Source organism: Bombus pyrosoma, linkage group LG7 (assembly GCF_014825855.1).
Source record: "Bombus pyrosoma isolate SC7728 linkage group LG7, ASM1482585v1, whole genome shotgun sequence".
In the NCBI taxonomy this organism is placed as follows: domain Eukaryota; kingdom Metazoa; phylum Arthropoda; class Insecta; order Hymenoptera; family Apidae; genus Bombus; species Bombus pyrosoma.
Window position 1 is genome coordinate 11,391,784 of NC_057776.1, and position 19,890 is coordinate 11,411,673.

A 19,890-nucleotide genomic window follows, 5' to 3' on the forward strand; every position below is an offset into this window, starting at 1 on the left:
CTACGTTGCACCATGTGCGCACCGACTACGACAGTTTTAAGTGCAGAGACCGGGCCACGCTATCGGTTCCTCCTCGCGCGTACGTTCTTCTTCCAGTAACGCATTTTTGCGTGTCTTCGCGTTTTATCTTGTGGTCCCATTCTTGGTCGCTTTTGTCTCCGCTTTGCACAGTGCCTCGTTGGGAACCCAAGGAACTTCGAAGCGATCGAAAGGTCACACCACTACCTGTAGCGTACTCGCGTTTCGTCATGGAGAATTCGAGCGGGAAGTCCTCGGTGAAACGACTTTCAGATCTTTAGATAAAAACGGGTTTCGTCGTCGATAACTTATGGGCCGGAGATCACCGTCTAATCCTCGAGCGTGTCGTTTTCAGACGATTACAGGCGATTACGTCGTCGAAGGATCGTTGTCTCGTTAGTCAGAGAGCTATAATTTTTGGAACTGTATAACGCGAAATCATTGAAAAAGGAATCTAAGAGCCTGCCGAATATACAAATCTCCTATGCTATTTACCAACGGTACAATTACTTGCAATCGAAGATGCTTCTCCTCGAACATCGTTAGGCAAAGAAATCTGTCAAAGGTTGACGCAGACATTTTTTAGCTGCCTATCGTGGAGCCAGGGATGCCGCCTAGGGCAATTGGCGAAGGTAAACGATGTCAACGATAATGAAAACGACGAGCTCGTCGAAGTCGTCAGAGGGAACCGGCGCAGAACGAAACGCTTCGGGATAGACGGTACGCGAAGAATCGAGCCGAAAGGCAAAAAGAAGAGATAGGCTCCTCCGACGCGGAGGGTGCACGAGAGAAGGGAAAAGAAGGCGAAGGAGGAAGAGACGCGAACGGTAGCGGATGGGGAGCGCGGATTAACAATGCCGCAAATACTGGTACCGGCCGTGGAATGCCCGCGAGCGCACACGACGCATAATTAATACCACGGTCGAGGGAGCGGCGAGTAGAGGCTCGCGGCGAGTCGAAGCGGTCGAACCAAGGGAGCAAGGGGGACGAGAGCAACGCGCAGCCTCCTCGGCCCGTTGCGGATCGTGGAACGGTGGAAAGAAAGAAGAAGGGAAGTCCCCGTTGGTACCGAAGGGATCGGGTTCGGGATGTCCGCGGGGAGGAGATTTATGTGGCTCCTGATTGAATCGTTCTCACTCGATCGCGCCGCTTGCTTTTTGCCCTCCCGAGATTCTCTCCGCGCTCTGCTCCTTCTTCCCTCCTTCATCCTCGCTGCTCTCCTCTTGCTGGTCACCGCTCTTTCTCTCTTTTTCCAGTCGGCCTCCGGACCGCTACGACCGCGATCGCCCAGAACCGTTTGCGACCGTATGGCTTATGCCCGTCTGGAAGCTTATCTCCAAGACTTGGTCTTTGTGGCTTTTGGTAGTTCTTCTCCGAAGGAGTCATAAAGTCGACCCTTTCTTCCTGTAGGTTGAAAAATTGGTTATCACGTAGATTTTGATTATTTTGGTATTATTTTGTATCATTTGGTATTATTCTGGTATTGGATAGAAATACGTATTGTGCATGAGATGAGAAGATAGCTAGGCAAAGGAATGCAGGTGCGACTGATCGTTTCTGTTACGATCATAAAAATAGGCATGTACGAAACTGTTTAGGAAGATTGTAAAGTTTGTCGACTATTCGGGCGGAAACCTTGATCGCAAAGTTGTAAGGTGTCGTTTTATCGCGAGGTGAAAGGCAAATCGGCCCGTTGATCGGGATATTACACGGGACCGGCGCGAGTTTCTGTCTTTCGAATCGGCCGCGTTGCTATCCGAGATAAGATTGTCGATGGTGCTCGCGCGACGGTCGTGCTCCAGACCGCTGAAAACGTTGATTTCTCACGCCTGTGTTCGTGCCTGTGTGCTTCTCCTGCTCGTTCGTCACGCCTGTACGCCCACGTTTGCGTCCGCGACCGAACAAAAGCTAGACAATTAACGTAGGAAAGTAGCACTTTGTCGAGACGAATATCACCTTCCAGCGTCATCGTGAGACATCTGTTCCGATGCGGATTGAAACGACAACGCTTGCCTTGATAAATAAACGATTATACCTAAGTATAGTTGGAATATGTAGATTGTGAAATACAGTTGCGTCGTACGGATGATCCAATTTTGGCGTTACTCGTTAGATAAAGGAACGAATATTGTGCACCGATGAAACGACAGATGACGTTCCTATTTATATACCTACTCTTTAGATGTGCTCCAAAATGACAAGGGCTGTTCACTCACTTTGTGTCGTACGGCTCCCCGATCCCCGATATTCACCGGAAATGTATTATTCATTAAGCGGACAGACGTTTCTTGGTTCCGTAGAAAATGCAAAGGAATTTTTTGCTCTAATTTTAAACGTCCAATTTTGGAACTTTGAGAAACTTCGAATCCGCGTATTAACACCATGATACGAAGCATCTAGAAACTAAACCGACCGATTCTTTCGAGACCAAACGTTTTATCTCCAAGGGATGAAACATCAGTCGTATACTTCGATGCCAAATGTGGAAGAGAACGAACTTCGTTAGTTTAGCTTTTATTGCAAGTGGCTCCTGTATGACAAGCGTGTTTCTCGATTTTAAAATATCGCGTCTGTTTCGTCTGGAGAGTAGACAGTTGTCGACGCAGGTATTTATCCGTAATTTTCTCGCATCGTCGTCATCTACGTCGTCGCGGCGCACGGTAAATTTCTGGAACAGAATCTCCATTGTAATGCCACGCTCTCGCTCGGGGCGCTCTGTTAGCTAGCTAGGCGGCGAACGGAAGCAAAACAAAAGACGCCGAAATGCGTTCATTATTTCGAGCTAATTGGCGGTGCCTTTACCCTCGAGCCGAGAGGGAGCAGCTCGACTCGCTGCAGCAGCCACCAGCACCAGCCTCCTCGTACTTTCAGAAGCGACGTTCTCTCTTTTACTCGCTCGCCGCAGGCCTCTCCTCCTCCTCCTCCTCCTCCTCCTCGCTCTCTTCTCCGGATCCCCTCCCTAACCTTTGAATTAAATATTCCTTCTTGGTGAACAGGAATTTTCTATACCCCCTAATGTTGTATTCGTGTCCCGCGTGTTCCACGGGGAACCGGCGGTCCTCTGTTTTACGGCCTCGGTCGTCTTGGGAGTAATCCGAACGTTTGAATCCATGGCAAACTGCTCTATTTCTGTTGCAATCTCTTTTACCTAAAAAGAATTTATTCTTACCATTTTTCTCATCGCACGAATGATTTCTCAGAGAGGAATATATCGATCGATCGAAGAAATCCTCGGAATCAAAGGTACATATAGACAGCACAACAGACGACACTGGTTATTTCGCAAAGCAATCCCGAGGACAAGAGTCCTTTCACTTACTACATACCACCGTGACTGCCACCGATCCGTCAGACAAAAGGCCACGCTTGTACTTCTTGAGAAGGCACCCACCCCGGAAGAGGAGAGCCGGTAGAAATCTCGAAATCTCCGGAGATGGAGATTCAGGTGGAAAAAATGGGCTTCGCGTACCAGGAGGCTCATTCAGGTTGCCGGTAGTCGAGACGCATCGGTCGCTCGGCGAACATGGTTGCGCGGTATGCGTACACGACTTACGATAAGTATCGCGACACATGTCGGCGTAAGTGGCGCGATCAATAAGGCGCGCGCGCGCGACGGAGAGGAGATTCGTCTCTTTGGCGCGGCTGGAAGTCAAGGAGCCACGGCATCGAAACAGCCAATTCGTTTTCTTCTCTCGGCCACGGTTGTCTCCCCCGAAAGACGAAGATACAGACAAAATACGAACGTATATCGAGAAGGAAGCGTAAGAGTAAGAAAGATAGGGAGAAAAAACCGCAAGGTAGGTCATCGTGCGACCGTAGCGCACACACGGTAGCTGGATCCTTCTGCGACGTACGACGTTACACGCTCACGCATATGTCGTTTGCCGGAGGAGAGCGCAACGACTATACATAATATTCCTTCGTGGTGTTACGGCGTGGGGCGCTACGTCGCGTCGTTGGTTCCATCGGACAACGCCACGTGATGGTAATGGCCGCGATAATTATTTAGATAGCGGAGGATATATGCTTCCTAGCGCAGCATGGGACCCGGCCGCGTCGTTTCCATGGTGCCCCCGTCGCTGGAACCGGGGACGTGGCCGGTGAAACCCGACGGAACGCGTATACGTATATATATTCCAACCACCGGTTCGCCTCCTCCCTAGGTTTATCCACGGCCTCGTTATTCCGCGCCGTCGCCACGAATCACGCCAGGTAACGCCGCTTTTCCGGCCGCGGGCTCGATCGTTCGTCTTGCGCCCGCATCGCCGCCATCTGCCCCCTTCGAAGCGAATAGATAACCACCGACTGAAATACGAATCACCGGTTGCTTCAACGAGGATATTCGTCACTGTCGCGATTACGTTCTAAATACTAAACGTTTTTCATAGCAAGGCGTTAGAGGCCTGTCTTCTGTATCGTGCATTGTGATATATCGAACGTTGAGCTACTACGGCGTGCAGCGTGGAGGTGTCCAAAGTTTCGAAACACGAGTCGGATAATGCGAGCGGTAATACCGCGGAACTAATTATTACCGCGAGAACAACGTAACTACGGTAGTTTTTACAACAGCGAACGCGGTTAATGGTCGGTGGATGGCGAACTGTTCATCAGCGCGTCGACTGCGATCGCGCGGATCAAGCTAGATTAATCGTATGTATCCTCTATATGCGTTGTAAGTGGTACATAATCGCGTAATGTATCGTATGAGGTGGGCAGATAAGCGTCAAATAATACAATAATATAAACGATAAATCGATAAATTTCACGGAATCCTGTTTACGAATTATGTTAAGCAGAACGGGAGAAGAGGAATTAACGCGGCGGGTTCGATAACTATCCGGCCCCGATCCGTGGCGCAATCGATCTGTCCGCCGATAAACCCGTCGCCTAGACGCGGATTTCGACTCGATCGCGTTTGCATAATTAAAGCAAACGAGCATATTATTCCGACGGTTTCGTGGAATCGCGCGCTTATCGATTTCCCTGATCGCTACCTTGTCGAAATCCGGCATGCCAGACCAAATTGGGTGACGATAGACTCGACGAAGGGGAGCAACAAATCAGCAAGCTAATCGTCCTATTTATGGCCGTCCCCCTACACATCGACATAGAGAAAGAGGATAGAATAGGCGATTTCAAGCATCGTCGTCGTCGCCGTCGTCGTTGTCGTCATTGAGATACTTCCTCTTGCGGTTTCTATCACTCTCTTTCTTCCTTCCTCTTAACGGAGTTTGGGGTGGATTAACCCGATTCAGCCAGAGTGTGTAGCAGGGCATTACTTCCACACAGTGTTCCCCGGGTCCGTGGATCCTGGCTGAGAGAGAGTCCCCCGATTTTCGCATAAATCAGCCGTGTCCCCCGACGTGTTCCCCTCTCTCTGTCTCTGTCGGATGGAACCGTGGCGGCATCCCTTCCTCCTTGGTTCGCCGCTGTTCCACCCACGGACGACGGGACTGGAGAATCGAAGAGGGAAGAAAGGAGACGGCGAAACGAAGAGCAGAGGAGCGCTATTTTATTGCCGGCTTAATAAATGGAGGCTCCTTTATTTGCTCGAGCCAGCATCCGCTCGCAGTTTGCCAACCTGTTTGCTAACAACAAATTAATCGGGTGACGTATCCCGGAGAGCGCGTATATACACGTATATATATTTATACGTATACACGCTGAGGTTCTTACGTCTCTCTTCCTCCATAGGGTCCGAGCAGGTCGTACTTTTACCTCTTTCTCTCTCTTTCTTCTGCTTATCCTCCGCCAGGCTGAGACTCTTTCGAGGACGAAGACGACAGGCCGGAATACGAAGCTCGACAGCGGCCGTTCTTTCACCCCTTCGAGCGACCTGCAACCTGCTGCTGTGCTCACTTCATCGTTTCTCTCCTCTCTTCTCGTTCTCTCTCCGCGTGTCTCTGCTTGGCCCGTAGCCTCGTTGCGAGGCCAGGTATGCGTTACCCGCGGTGCCACGGCCCGATACGTACTTACGCATTTGCCAATCTGTAATTCATAACGCGAACGTTCGCGGTTTTTGCTCGCTCCTCGCGCTGGGAGACCAAAGGAAACAAGAGAAGGAACGAGCGACGTGCAGCATCACGTTTCCGATCCCGTGGGAATAAAACCTGACCTGGTCAACGTCCCGGCTCCTGCAAAACCCGTGTTTCTTCCCTGCGAGATTCTAACCGGTGAATACGACATCAACGGATCGACCGATGACAGATATATGGACACCTACTTCTGCCCCTGATAGACGTAATCGTTTGTACGACTTCGATCCACGTCGTTTTCTTGAGAAGATCCGTTTCTTCTGGGGTTTGTGTCTTCGACAAATGGCTCGATGCTGACGTAAAATTTTTGGACTTTGAATCATATTATGATAATTCTGAAGACATATGTATTATTTATCCATCGATGACTCTGACGATATCCCACAATTTTTCAACGTCGTCAAGACAAATTCTTATGATTTGCGCTTATGAGAGTCGATCAAAGTCGCAGAAACGCGTTTGATTCAACTTGTTCGATCGTTTAAATTGAAATTGAGATCATTCAAAGAAATCAAATCTAAGGAATTTCTAACGTGCCGATAAATCGATCGTTCGATTTTCAAGAAAAAATCGACGGCCATTATGTTCGTTGGCGAAACAGGTTTACAGAATAGATCCTAAGTCATTTAGATCTTGGCTGGGTCGCGGGACGACCTGCAGGGAGTGTCTTTCGGCGCCGACATCCGGGGATTATATCAGCTGCGACGGACAGCTCGCCTAACAAATGATTCCCCTAATTCTCTTTTCGTCGAGCATTCGCATAATGGTCGTTATCGTCCCCGACCCACCGGGTAGCGCTGATACTTCGGGATTACCATATTTACGACGGAGTCGTTCTCGTCTGCAGGACCTCGCGCGTATATACGTTCAGAACGTACGTTACTCACCTACGAACGTTTTGTTCCAACATACAACAGGAACAGTCTTGATCGTGTTCCCCTCTTTTTAAATACTCTTCCATGGAAGTGGATGGTTAAAATCGTAGAAATCGGTGTTGCAACTGCTCCTTTGTAAAAACGCAGGCTTCGAGTTCACGGAAATCAGGGAAGACTCTCCGGATGGATTTTTACACGGTGGTCGAAAGTTTATTGCACCCTTCAGTTGGTGTGTCGGTTTCAGCGTTAAACGGAGAATTCCCCGGGCAGTTTCACAGGCTCGACCGGTCGATTCCGTAGCCGGGAGGCGCGGGAAGAGCTATATCGGACGGCCGGTTGGCAAATAGCGACAGCTTACCGACGTTTCGATACATTTCTATCGGGAGCAATAAAGTGGCGGCGTTTTTGCCCGTTTCGAAACTCGTTACACGCTCGACTCGTCTCGATGGATACGCCGCGCGTATCGATGCGTCGAACCGAGAGTCGGGTAGAGGAGATCTTGGGATCCGATGCAACTTTTTCTCGCGCCCCGCGCCTTTTTTCCGCGCCAGCTCCGTATCCGTTTGTCAGTGGCCGTGGCTAAGGGGGCAAGGAGAAGGCGGATGAGAGGCCGAGTCGAAGAACATCCGAGCATCGGACAGAGAAGAGATACTTTTCTTCTTGGTGCACGAGCCGAGCGCGCAGCTTTACTCTCGCGGCGCAACGGCGCTCGGGGGACTTGGAATTCCAGCGCGAGATGCCGGTGCTGTGTGCTTACGTAAGAAAATCTCGGCAAAAGCCGTGGCAAGAAAAGGGTTCGCGACCGTGCCTTCTTTCTCTCTCTTCTCTTTTGCAATTCTCTGCTTCTCTTTTTCCTTCGTTCGTTCGTTCTCAAGGAACAGCAGCGAGGTGGTAGAGTAGAGCATTCAAGAATTGCTTCTCTCTGCACCTGCTCGAACCTCGGTGAAATCTGCGGAGTGGAGAGAAAGAAAAAGAGAAGGAAGAAACCGCGGCGGCGGCGGCGGCGGCGGCGGCGGCTGCCGGCAGCGTTTGTCGTGCTGCTCGTCGGCGTCGTCAGGAGTCGTCGCCACCGGCGCAGTGTCGTCGTTGTCGTCGACCACTCGCGGCAGCCAGCCGGTAGCTGTGCTCCAGGTCTCCGTACCGGTCATGCGTCGCAACTATAATTTGAAATAATTTATAAATCCTATTCAATTCAAATTAAGGCTCCACTCTGTCGGATGAATAAAAGATGCGCCGTACCGCTCGCTCGCCCGCTCGCTCTCGTGCTCACGCGCGCCGCCGAGAGGCCGCGCAATAATGCGCGCGCGCGCTCTCCTCTGCGCGCAAGGGGCCAAATGGTGGCCCATTATGTCTCTCTCCTTCTCCCTCTTTTTCGCTCCCTTGGATCAGGCGAGTTACGCCAGGGGCGGCTTGTCTCGAATTCCTGCGAAGATTATGATCGGTCCGCGAAATTGGAGGATTAGGCCGCGCGTCGCCTCGCGTACACTTTCTTCTGCGTGTTTTCATTCTTTATCACGTGTCGCTTATACGACGATCGTAATTTCTCGTAGTTGAAACCACGGTGGTCGTGAGATACCTCTTTCGTACCTTTCGCATCTACTTTTGTTTGAGAAGGCTGGAAGAATTCGATTATCGCGTGAATCGTTTCAGTTAGGCGTTACCGTATTGAACTTCATATTTCTATTTCTATAGCGGTCGAAGGATTAAATCGTTGTTAATAATACAAAAAGCAACGACATTCCACAAATGGTAATCACTCGTTCGTACATAAATGCGTAAATGAGCGCTAAATGACAGATCCACGGTTGGAAAACTACTCGGAACGGCGATTCGCCCTCTCTAGAGCCATCCTCATATTTTATTGCGAAAAATCCGACGGATGGTGTGTGCCTGGTGTTCCCCTTTTCGTGTTATCCAGCGGCGTAGAGCCTGGCGACGAGAGAGGAGACGACCAAAGAGGAAGAGAGACAGGGTACCCGAGAGAGGCATATACGGGGCATTATAAAGCATTACAACGAGTGCTGTTAACGTCCGTGTCCAATCCGCGTGCCGCTCGAAAATAAAATACAAAATAGCGCGACAGCGCTTTGTAAAGCTTTCTGTCAAATCCATCGGCCGTCGCGCGTTTTGCCTCTTTTCCTCTCTTTCCACTCGAGCCACGATACCCTATCCCCTCCGTCACCCCTTGCTGGCTCGAAAAATCCATCTCTGTTTCGCCATTGCCTCGTCGTCACCCTCGCGCGATCCGTTCACACTGTCAGTTGTAAAAGGGTCACGATGGAGCGGCGAAAATCACTTCTGTCCCCTGGCCAGCCGATACTTCGTTTTATTTTTTTCGTCGCGTCGTTTCGATCCATCGATACGCCTGATATTCGTCAGATATTATTCCCCGATAAACCAAATAATCAAATAGAAACCGCGATTAGAGGAAAAAAGGATCCAACGACGAGTCTCCGGAGGAAGTTGCAGGAAGCGAAATCAATTTGCACGTATATCCGCGATAGACACTTTCCGGAGATTGCGTTTTCACCCCCCGAGCTAGTGGAACAACGTCGACGACTCTCGATTCGTCTTCCCGCTTGGTTACGTCTATACGTCTCCCTTTTTCACCGCTCGTACTCCTCTTCTTTCCTCCTCTTGCATCAACCGCTCGTGAATCTCGAACACACACGAGCAACTGACGAACACACGCGCGTTTCTTCTCTTCACCGTTACGCGAGTGCGACCGATTCGAATTGCAAATCAAATAGAACGTGCCCTGCGGAACGCTCGCCGGGGATATTCGTTCCCGTCGCTCGATCTTCCTTTCCACGAATTTTCCGCGAGAAAAAAGCTGGGTAACGCGATAGCTATGGGATCGAGTTTGTTCGTAGCGTAGGAATGACACGTTTCAGAAAATTATTTAGAGTTCGGTTTCGTAAATTTATACAGCTTACGTAATTTCATTATAGACGTGATTTATAGTTTGATTCTACAGATGATATGTCAGCTACAAAGTTCATCGGTAAATGTATTGTATAATTTACGATACAAGTAGTTCTCCCGTTTCTATTTTCAAGTACGTTATACGATATGTATTATAATCTCTGACTATTGGATTTAGCGTTCAATAAACTAGTGAAATTCGAGCTAATGTTATTTGGATAGCAAGAGATCTAGGATTCAGAGGTGGATCTATTTTTCAGATTCGAATCATATGATCGGTGGATTCGAAATACTCGCAAACGTAATTAGAAATACAAACGTCCTTCGCACATTCCTAGATTTTTCACCAAGCAGTGGAGGAATTTTCTGAACCATCGCTCCGTTAAATCCACCCCTGTAGCTTCTCTAGGGCAAAATTTCGAAAACCCCTCATTCAACGAACGCAACTTCTCTCACTGTGGCTTTTCTCTCGTTCACCAGGGCGCGGATTCACGGGGGATGAAGCGAAGCGTTGGCGGTGCGGCCGCTCGCAGCCAATCGAGAGTTTATCGGGGTGGCGCGCGCGCCACGGAATATTCGCCGCTCAATTTCGTTTTCCCCCCTGTTTAATCATGGTCCTGGGGGTCCGGTGGTTCGGAGGTGGCTCGGGTACGCTACGCCGCGCAACAGGAACGATAGACAAAGAGCGTCGACGTGGAACGGTGGCGTGTAAGGGGTTCGGGGGCAGGGAGGGGTTGCTGATAGCCGAGGAGGGGTTGCTAGGGCGGCGGCAATAGCCTCGCTCGGGCCGTCATTTGTCAGGGGCTGTCGCGGCACGAGCGTGTTTCTGTTCCAGCGGCGCAGATAGCGGCCCATCCATAGGCCGTTCATCTTTATTCCTTTATATATAGAGTTCGTGTGCGCCACCCCCCCACCTTCTCCTGTTCACCATTCCCCCCGTCCATCGTCTCTTTCGCCTAAAACGCCCTACACGATTCCCTCGAACTCATTTAATTACAACAAACAATTTATTAGGTCCATCCAGGATCCGCCCACGGGCACGCACGCGGAATATAGTGGGAGAGCACAGGCTGGCGTTCGAGGTGAGGTGAGAAGGCGAGGGGAAACCGGGGGATAGAATGGTGCACTCGTTCGTTCGACCGGCGAAACTGAAATTATTCCGCCGGGGGTGGCCGGTCACCCAATTGTATCCGCACAAAGGAACGTGTTTTTGGTTCGTTCGCCGGTGAAACGTGTCGGTTCCGCTCGGATCGGCTCGGCTCGACCCAGCGGCTCGCCGATGCGGCACGGGACCCCCTCGTCGATGAAACGACCGGGAATATCAGCGTGCCCAATTGATCTCCGAAGGTGGACCGGACGCGGGAACGAATCGCTGATTTGCTGGGAATAATTAACTCTTGGCCGTGTAGTAACTTTGTTGCGGGCTACCGCGTGTATGTGGTATTCTCTTTCTCTGATAGCTTCACCGATAGAACAATATATATTTTACATTTGCCATTTCTGCCGCTGATATGATAAACGTATAGGGGTTTCGCGTATGCCGCAAATAAAGTAACCCGGTTAAGAAAGAAGAATCGCATTATTTGAGAAACCGCGAGTACCGATCGGACACGCACGATAGGGCGACGCTATTAAAAACGAAAGCGTGAGAGATCCGACTTGTTCGACTCGGTGTCTCTCCGTCTTTCACTCCCAGCAATCAGTAGATTGATTGCAGCGGAAAGCAAGGAACATTTCGTTTAGAAAGCCGTATGCCGATAGGAATCGCACGCTATTATAACAGCGGTCTCGGCATAATTCAAGACGTAATTACGTGCCAGCCATTTTCTTCTTACCCACGCAAAGTCAAAACGCGCTTCTAATAATGGACATGTAACGCATACGTTAGACTGGATCGCGACGCAATTTTCCATCTCGCGTTCACGAGTTTTTCCGTGTAACCGTTAATTATATCCCATTGCGAGGAACGAACCTGGCTGAAACTATTCTCTCTCTTTCTCTCTTGTGGTCCTCTTTCTCTTGTTTAGCGCCTCCGTGGTGATTCACGCGACTTTCCGTGGACACGCGTGGGCGGTTGCTTGGCTGACCTACGACCTTTGCAAGGCTCGAGCCGACGCGCTATCTCGACGACCGCCGATAAGATTCGCGAATTCGAAGCGATCGTTCATCACGCTCCTTTCGTCGCACATAATCTACGTCGCCTCGTCGACTCTATTTCGCGTTCCTTCTCGCATGGAACTGTCCGCAGGGTAGGACCAGCGCGAGGTATCCGATAACTTTAACCTTTCTTCCACTTCCCGACGATTCGTCAGATTAGTTTTATTAATGGCTGCAAACTGTTATCTTAATAGCGGCCTCTTTCTCCGTCTGTACGACTAACGACCACGTGGAAGCCTATCATACGGCTGGTCAGAGAAATAACGAGCAGACCAACTTCATACTTGGTCGTTACCTTCGCGGTTGTTGTTGGGTGGCGTTAGGTGAACTTCCACGGAAGACTCTGTCTGGTATACATATGTTCTAAAAAGTTCAGCGATTCTTTGAAACTCAGGAACGTAGTAGAATCCGTGTAGAAGTAGAATTCTTTCTCCTGACGCTGTTTCTCTTACCTTGGAATATTATGCGAGTCTACTCTTTGACGTAAACACCGCTGGTGGCAGCAAGCTAGGTTTATACGAGAGAAGCATCTCTTACGCAACACTGTAGCAAGAAACTTTGCCTGGAATAAAGAATAGCGCGAAACTGGTCTCCGTGGCACGGAGTAAAGATCTTTTGACCTTCTTCTCGCCTGTCATAAAGCCTCTCTGCGAACCCTTCGTCTTACGGCTGGATATCTTCCGACGTTATTACCACCTTGATGCCGAGATTCTTTTCAGGAAGAATTTTATTTAAATACGTAATATTAAAAAGAAGAGAAATGTCGCGTCCCGAGAAGAGTAAAAGTTCCCTTAACAAACGCAACGTAAGTTGAAGCGAGCCAATGATGGTGCAGTCCCTAGTTCCGCCGCGATTCGATCAATTAAGCCGACACCATTGTAATTTGTAGCATCTCTATCTGCATTTGTCTGGAACCGGTTAACGAGGGCAGCCAATCTAAGAAGGAACGATTTCTCGTTGCCCCCAGCTAGGCCGATTAATCGACTCTTCGTCGAGCGAAACAGCAGCAGCAGCAGCAGCAGCTCTGCGACTCATTGCACGCGCGTACGTTACCTTGAATATTTTCAGCCGGCCACTGGTTGCAGCTGCTGTTGCCGTCGCAGTCCTCCGTGCAATTTTAGTTCTTCGCTTCCATCACTGAACGGCGAAATAAAGTGATCCCAAACACACGAAGTAATTAATTACCGCGATCTGATTGCGCGCAATTAATCCTGCCGTCTTGCCGGTGGATCATTAATTAAGAGTAAACGAATGTCTCCGGGATGTAGACACTCGACGGATACGCGCTCATTTATTTGGAATAATTTACTTTAAACGGCCGTGCTTAGGACTCGAGGTCCACGAGGAGCACGTCCTCGCGCTAGATCCACGCGATAAATTCTCGCTTATCGGATGCCGGGATATCGATCTGTCTACGTTGCATGCCCGCCAGATGCTTTCTTGTAAATTTCCCAACACCTCAGGTTTGTTCAAGAATTTGTGTAGCAATAGCAATCTACATACGTTTCTTATTAAATCCATATTGCAGAAGATCAACGTTCTTCCTGATTTTAATTTGGAAATCTTATTAACCGTTCGTACAAATTTTTACGGCAAGCGATGGAATGCTTTCATGAACCAGTATAGATTCTACGATTTTAGGAAGAAAGGAAAGCTACTAACTGTTGAAGAAATTGTAGCTACAAATATTCCCCCGGTTTCTAGACCCAGAAACCCGAATAAAGTTTCCATAGAAACGCGTGTAGTCGCCGCGTTAACGTCTGCAGAAAACGCAATTATCATTTGGCGCGAACGATGGAGGAAGTTCTCGGACTGGAATCTCGCGTTCTCGTCCCGTTGACTTTTTATTTCTCCTAGAAAGAAGTTAACAGGGTTCGCTTAGCTCGTTACTGGAGTCCTCCCACGTGAATCGAATTATCCTCCACTTGGTAGCGTGAAAAAGAGGAGGCGTGCCATTTACGACCGCTTCCCTCGATTATTGCCACTTCCGGTTGCAAAGCTTTCCGATTAGCGTATGCACGAGCTTTCCTTTTTCCCCTTCCTTTCGAGAGCCTCTCCCTAATTACGAGTAGCTCACATGGGTATCCTCTCGATTGTCGACGATCGCAAGAAAGGAATATTAATTTGTTTGAACGAGCTGCAGTCGAATTATTACGTCCTGTGAGTAGGATCCTCGGTTTTCGTCAGATTTCTCGATTACTCACAGCCACAACCTTTGTCCATAAGTTCAAGCGGTTTAATAGCACGATCGAAAGAGCGGCAGCGATCGGTGCATTAAGGTCAGCTGGGTCGAGCTATATAAAGATAATAACCAGCCACCGGCCAACCGGCGAATAAGTTCTTTTATGTCCGAGTATGTTACGCGCGTGAGAGGTTTCTTTAAAGGTGCGCGCCGCTCGAACTTTGGGGAACCCCGATCTTTCCGATGCTGACATTTGCATGCAACAAATCGGTGATAGATCCCGTGTAAAATATTGCGTTTAATATAATAACTCGTAAACACTTTAATTCGTGGAAAATTATAAGCAAGTTTTACCACTTGAAACAAAGGAACGTTAGGTAACGTTTAGTTACTACAGTTGCCAAAAGAATGTAAGTATTTTGGAAAAAAATTAATATCAACTTTCATTAGTACTGCTAGCGTTACAGGTCGATAGTCCTAATATTAAGAACTAAAGATCTCAAAATGAAAATAAATACTAATCGGAACCACTGATCTCCCAATTACAAAGCATCGATTTTATCGCGATACAAATATAACTTAAATTCTATTGCACCGCTTTACGATAATAAGGACGTTAAAGAGCGATACGACGCGCATCGCGAGATCGTTGGACGGTCAGTCACGCGTTCCCAAGGAGTAATTCGATAATAATTGGTGCGTGGAGGAAATGCTGTCCACCGGTAAAAGGTTTCGGGGTCCCCTTAATGATGAAGATCGGACGATCTCAGCGGACGAGCGATCGAGCACGGGGGTCAGCGAGGTCAGGCTGCACAAAAATAATAATCAATCGGACGAGCGGAAAGTGAGAGCCGGCCAATTACGCGGTGTCGGCGGTGCCTGTGCTGCGGTTTCCCTTCGTCAAGAGGAACGAGGACAAACGGAGCTTCCTACCGCCTTCAATTCACCTCCACCAATTCCTCCTGGCCGCCTATCATAACCTAACAACACGAGACTCCCTCGCTTTATTATTAAAAGTTAAAATTCCGCTGGGAGCAGGTCCGATCTTGCGGCAAACCGCCTTCCTTCACCTGCCTCTGCCCTACCTCGCACTCTCGCTCGTTTCACGCGGACCCACCACCCTTTATAAAGTCGTGCAAACGCTCTCGTTGTCGGCTATCCTCGGCATCCGGTTCTGGCAGTTCGTGTGAAGCTGCTAGTTCGTCGTTCAGCTTTGACTGACAGGTTGCTGGTGAGTTTTAATCATGTTGAAATGTTGCAAAGGCTCGTGTAATTTGTTCGCGAGTAGAGCTTGTTACGAGAGTTGTAATAAGGAGCACGGAATGATTGGTTCTGTCTAAGACGCTTGTCACTGACGCTAGAAAAATGCACAGTTTGTATAGTATCTAGGATATCTAAATGGATTAACAAGCCTTTCTATATACAATTTATCGAAATAGCTTGGGAAACTATATCGATCGAGCAACTTGACAACCTACCTAATAGCCTATCAAATGGCAGCGGCATTTACGGTCGTCCTTAGTGTTACCTCCAATTTATCTTCTAAATATCGCACATGTATTTCAAAAGTGTGGCGACTCACAATAATTCTCCGTTAGAAGAACGATAAATAAGTTTGTGTAATCTTCCAAATAGTTTTTCGTTGAGAAACTTATTCGAGTCGTGCCACTTTTGAAATATGTATAATACGTGTTAATGCTGAAAGCGCTGATTGAAACGCGGAAATTTTTAAAATCGCGTCGCGTGTCTAGAAAAAGTTTTCTGTAGCAGCTACATCGCTAAAAGAGGAAGTCGGAGAAAAAAATAAAAATGCAACGACAACAACCGCAACGATATAACTCCAGCTGGGACTTTCGAACGGCGCGTGTAGCGGCAGGGTAATAAAATTCACGGCGCCCACTGGAGGATTCCAAAGCGAACGAGGAGGCGATTTTTTTCCTGAAGAGCGGAATTGTCGAAAAGTGGTAAAACTGTCGGGGAAGAGTAAAGGGATTGGAATGGCGAGGCAGGGTCGTTACGAATTACGCGGACGTTTACCGGCGAGCCGATTGAAACGCGCGGAAACAGGGTCCTCGGGTGCTGGTACTGGTTCCACGATGGAATATTTAAACGGAACAGGAGTCGCTCGACGTGGCCGAGTCGGGAAACCGCAACTCGTTTCCTCGTCCACGAAACTCTGTGTCACCGAAAACGCATGGCCGCAGAACATTTTGAGGGTTTATAAACAAACGGATCTCCGGCCGGAATGAGTTCGCTCGCGTGTTCTCGTTTAAGTCCGATCGAAACCGTGTTTTCCACGAATTGTGAGCCTGTTTTGAGCGGTTTCAACGGTCACTATCGCGGTAAGAATCGCGTACATATCCGTTTCCTTTGGAGTAATGTAGGTTTCGCAATGAATCGAACGTTCGATTAAATTTGACGAACATTTTGTATTTCGTACTCTATGAAATTTGTGTTTCGAATGGTTAAAATATCAGAGGACATTTCTTCTTTAAAACATCAGATCAAATAGAGCGTCGAGACCAAATTCGACAGGACACCACCGCAAGGAATTAAAACAATACAATTAGCGAGCAAACAATGCAAATCCCATGCTCGTTAAACTTTATTACTCGCCATTTCTGCTCGATCAATTACTCGAACGATTTACAACAAATTTCGTATAATTATTCCTCGATACCAATGTTTCCGTACAATTCTTGCGTCGGACCTCGTCTGCAACACGATATCTCCTTTGACGAACGATACCTCGACTTTAATAATTTATCAAAGATCGATGGCCGAAGGGATTTTGAGGATGGGAATCGGGGGGAGATCGATCATATTCTTGGCGCGAGCTGGTTTTCGATAAGGTATATAAATTGTTCTGGGAACGCGGTTCAGAACCGATCCCGAACAAGGGTTTTTTCGCCGGCGAGAAGATGCTTGGAGATGGTTAACGACTCGATGGACGCGACGCAGCCGCGCCTCGGACGGAATTGGGAATAATTCGACGAGCGACCGATTCGCGCGATTACGTATTATGCTAAACACGCGAAAATGGCTTTTTAAATGGAACATCTACATTTATGCGTCCCCTCTATTCACCATCTTGCCCTGTAGCTCGACGGTGGCTGGTAGCCTGAGTTTCGAGTGCCGGAATGGATGGAACGCGTAAGCAGCGGCGAATTAAACGCAATTTTCGTCCATGCGAGGTATGCATAACAAATTGTCGATGGGGACTGAACGTCTTTATACTTTGAAACTGGCGCGCGGTCATTATGCACGTAGCACGGGGGCAGAAAAGCGGTGCTTCCGTCCCACCGACGATTACAATCCAATTATTATTCCTGCATAAACGCCCCTCGTCGTCTCCTCCCTATCGATCGATCGTTTCGCCGATCGTGTACTCACTTGGCTGACGAGCCGCCGCCGATCGACCTAATCGGTCGCGTTTCACCGACGATAATAAGGAACGAACGATGGAAAGCGGGTCGAAAGGAATCGAGGGACGGAGGCGGCGAGATCGATCCGCGAAATTGAAAATTAAACGGTTCGCGACCACCACCGTTTGATTTTCGAGTAACAGCACCGCGTGTTTCTTCTTCCTTTCTTCTCTTTTATTTTTCTCTCTTTTTTCATTTCCTTTTTTTAATCGGGGTATCCCATGTATTTTTTCTGTTTCATACGCCGTCCGGGATACATCTCGACCATCCAGGATCCAACGTCCGTAAGTATGGGTTGTTATTACGTATCACGAAATGTTGCAAAGTAGCGGCCGAACGAACGAACGAAGCCGCTGCTCACCGGCAGTTAGCACGAACGAACGGGTTTCTTTCCCGTCGCGACGACCGACCGTGATCGATTCGGCCAGAGACCCTGAAAAAAGTCTCGCGCGTATCGCGTTTCGCTTATTGCGACCCGCACCGCGAACTGTTCGTTCGATCGGTCTGGGTGGCGGGCAAAAAGTAGAACGAACCGGCAGCTTCGAAAATTCGGTGTTTCACGGTTACCGACACGCCGCGCCGACGACTCTCTTTCTTGCCTCCGCTTCCACAGAAAAGAACGATGAATTTCTAATCAACACTTTGTCGTCCGGTAAGAGTTACGCTTGCCTGACGTTGCATTCCTTGACACGAACTTCTACGCTTGCAAGTGCTTTTTCCCAGATTTTTTGATCTAGAGAGACGCTTGATTGAGTTCTCTACTCGGTCCATTCAGTCAGAAGTTTCTTGCAGAAAGACGACGAGATACTGTAACGGCGAATAAGGAAACCAACGCGTTTTCACACTTACTTTTTAACAATATTTTCTAACGTACGTTATCGATGGCGAATTTTTCTTCGAATTATAATCGCAGTACGACTATAATCTAAAATAAGATCCGTACGTAGTTCGAAGCTTAATCCACCAAACGGAATTTCTTTAATTTCTACTTTGTTTCATATCCGTTCTACCGACAATCTCTACTACAACTTCGTGCACGATGGAACTGACTACCACGGGACTGACTTGGAATTCAGGGCGTAAGTAGCATACAAATTCTTACATTGAAAATTGCACGTTATCGATGCGCCTCGACCTCGTTCGAGGTGCGTCATTAAGCGTCGCGCCTTCCTCCCAGGCATGCAAACGCACGTACCGGTTCGCTATCTCGCAAACGAACAGTTTGTTCCAACTCGCAACGGTGAACAAACAAAAACGCGGCAAAAAGAGCATTTACCGGCACGAATCGATGATTTTCGTGCGAACGGTCAAAGACGCCCGCGGATGGCATCGCGTGAACGGCACCAGTTATTGAATTCTATGGTCGCGTAACGAGCGAACCATAAGACATATCAGAAATCGACCCAGAAAGAACGAACAACTAATTATTTAGTAATAATAATCCCTGGGGCGAGGGAGCGGCGAGTAATTTATCGTGAAACTTCTTCCCGCGAGTTTGCCGATTTCTTCGCGAAGAAACGCGAAAGAAGAAGATGAAGCGGACACGCGATCGTTTTCAAGGCGTCTTCTGTTCGCGTGTGCCGCTTCGCTCTACTCGTCGCGTTACTAGCTCGCTATCTGTGGCACAGTCACTATAAATCAGCAGCGCGTTCTCAGCTGAAAATTGCGATCAATCGCGACAATAACATCATACGCGGCGCAAAACACGGGGATCGTTATCGTACGTTTGTTTCCCGCGGCGGATCCGTTCCCGCTGCGAGAGCTCGGCCGAGCACAGCTGTTCTTGTCAGTATCCCGATGCATCACGATAAATCCAGCGAGCTCCTTTTTCGTACGGTCTCTCGATGTCCGCCGCTCCACTCTCCGGCTACGAGTCGAGTCGCCGAGCCTTGTGTCGAGACGCGGTCTCGATCTCGTCTGGGCGAACGGGTAAAACCGAGCGAGGGCACGCGTGTCTTTTCTCATACGGCAACGACGGCATAATCGCGGGATCGAGGCCCGCGGTTAGGTCTCAATTAAGCGGTAGATCTCTATCGACGGAGACTCGGAGTTGCGCCAGATTATCGATCCCGATTGCATAATGAAACACTCGTGATTCTCCAGCCGACGACGATTCCGAAATTCTCCCCACCAACGTCCTTTCCGATAGATCTCTACTCGTTCGTATCCGCTCGTATGTTGTCTTCCAGATTCAGGGAGAAAAATATTTTGCTCGCTGCGTCCATTCACGTTCAACTATTTTTATCTCATTATCGGTTATATTTGAAGTTACT

General features: G+C 48.7%; 1 protein-coding gene across 7 annotated transcripts in view; it reads left to right on the forward strand.

Annotated features, from left to right (window-relative positions):
- The window catches only part of LOC122569410 (ankyrin repeat domain-containing protein SOWAHB), a 112,589-nt gene that overhangs the window by 50,008 nt on the left and 42,691 nt on the right, over nt 1-19,890 (forward strand). For 6 of the 7 annotated variants that reach the window (XR_006317442.1, XR_006317443.1, XM_043730410.1 and 3 more), the window contains one exon: nt 17,890-17,901. Coding sequence is in view for 5 of the 7 variants with exons in the window: in XM_043730410.1 (XP_043586345.1) it covers nt 17,890-17,901 (12 nt within the window). In the remaining 2 variants the exon portion in view is untranslated. Of the gene's footprint in view, nt 1-17,889; nt 17,902-18,693; nt 18,697-19,890 lie in introns of all 7 variants that reach the window. The other variant, XM_043730409.1, reaches the window with a different exon arrangement.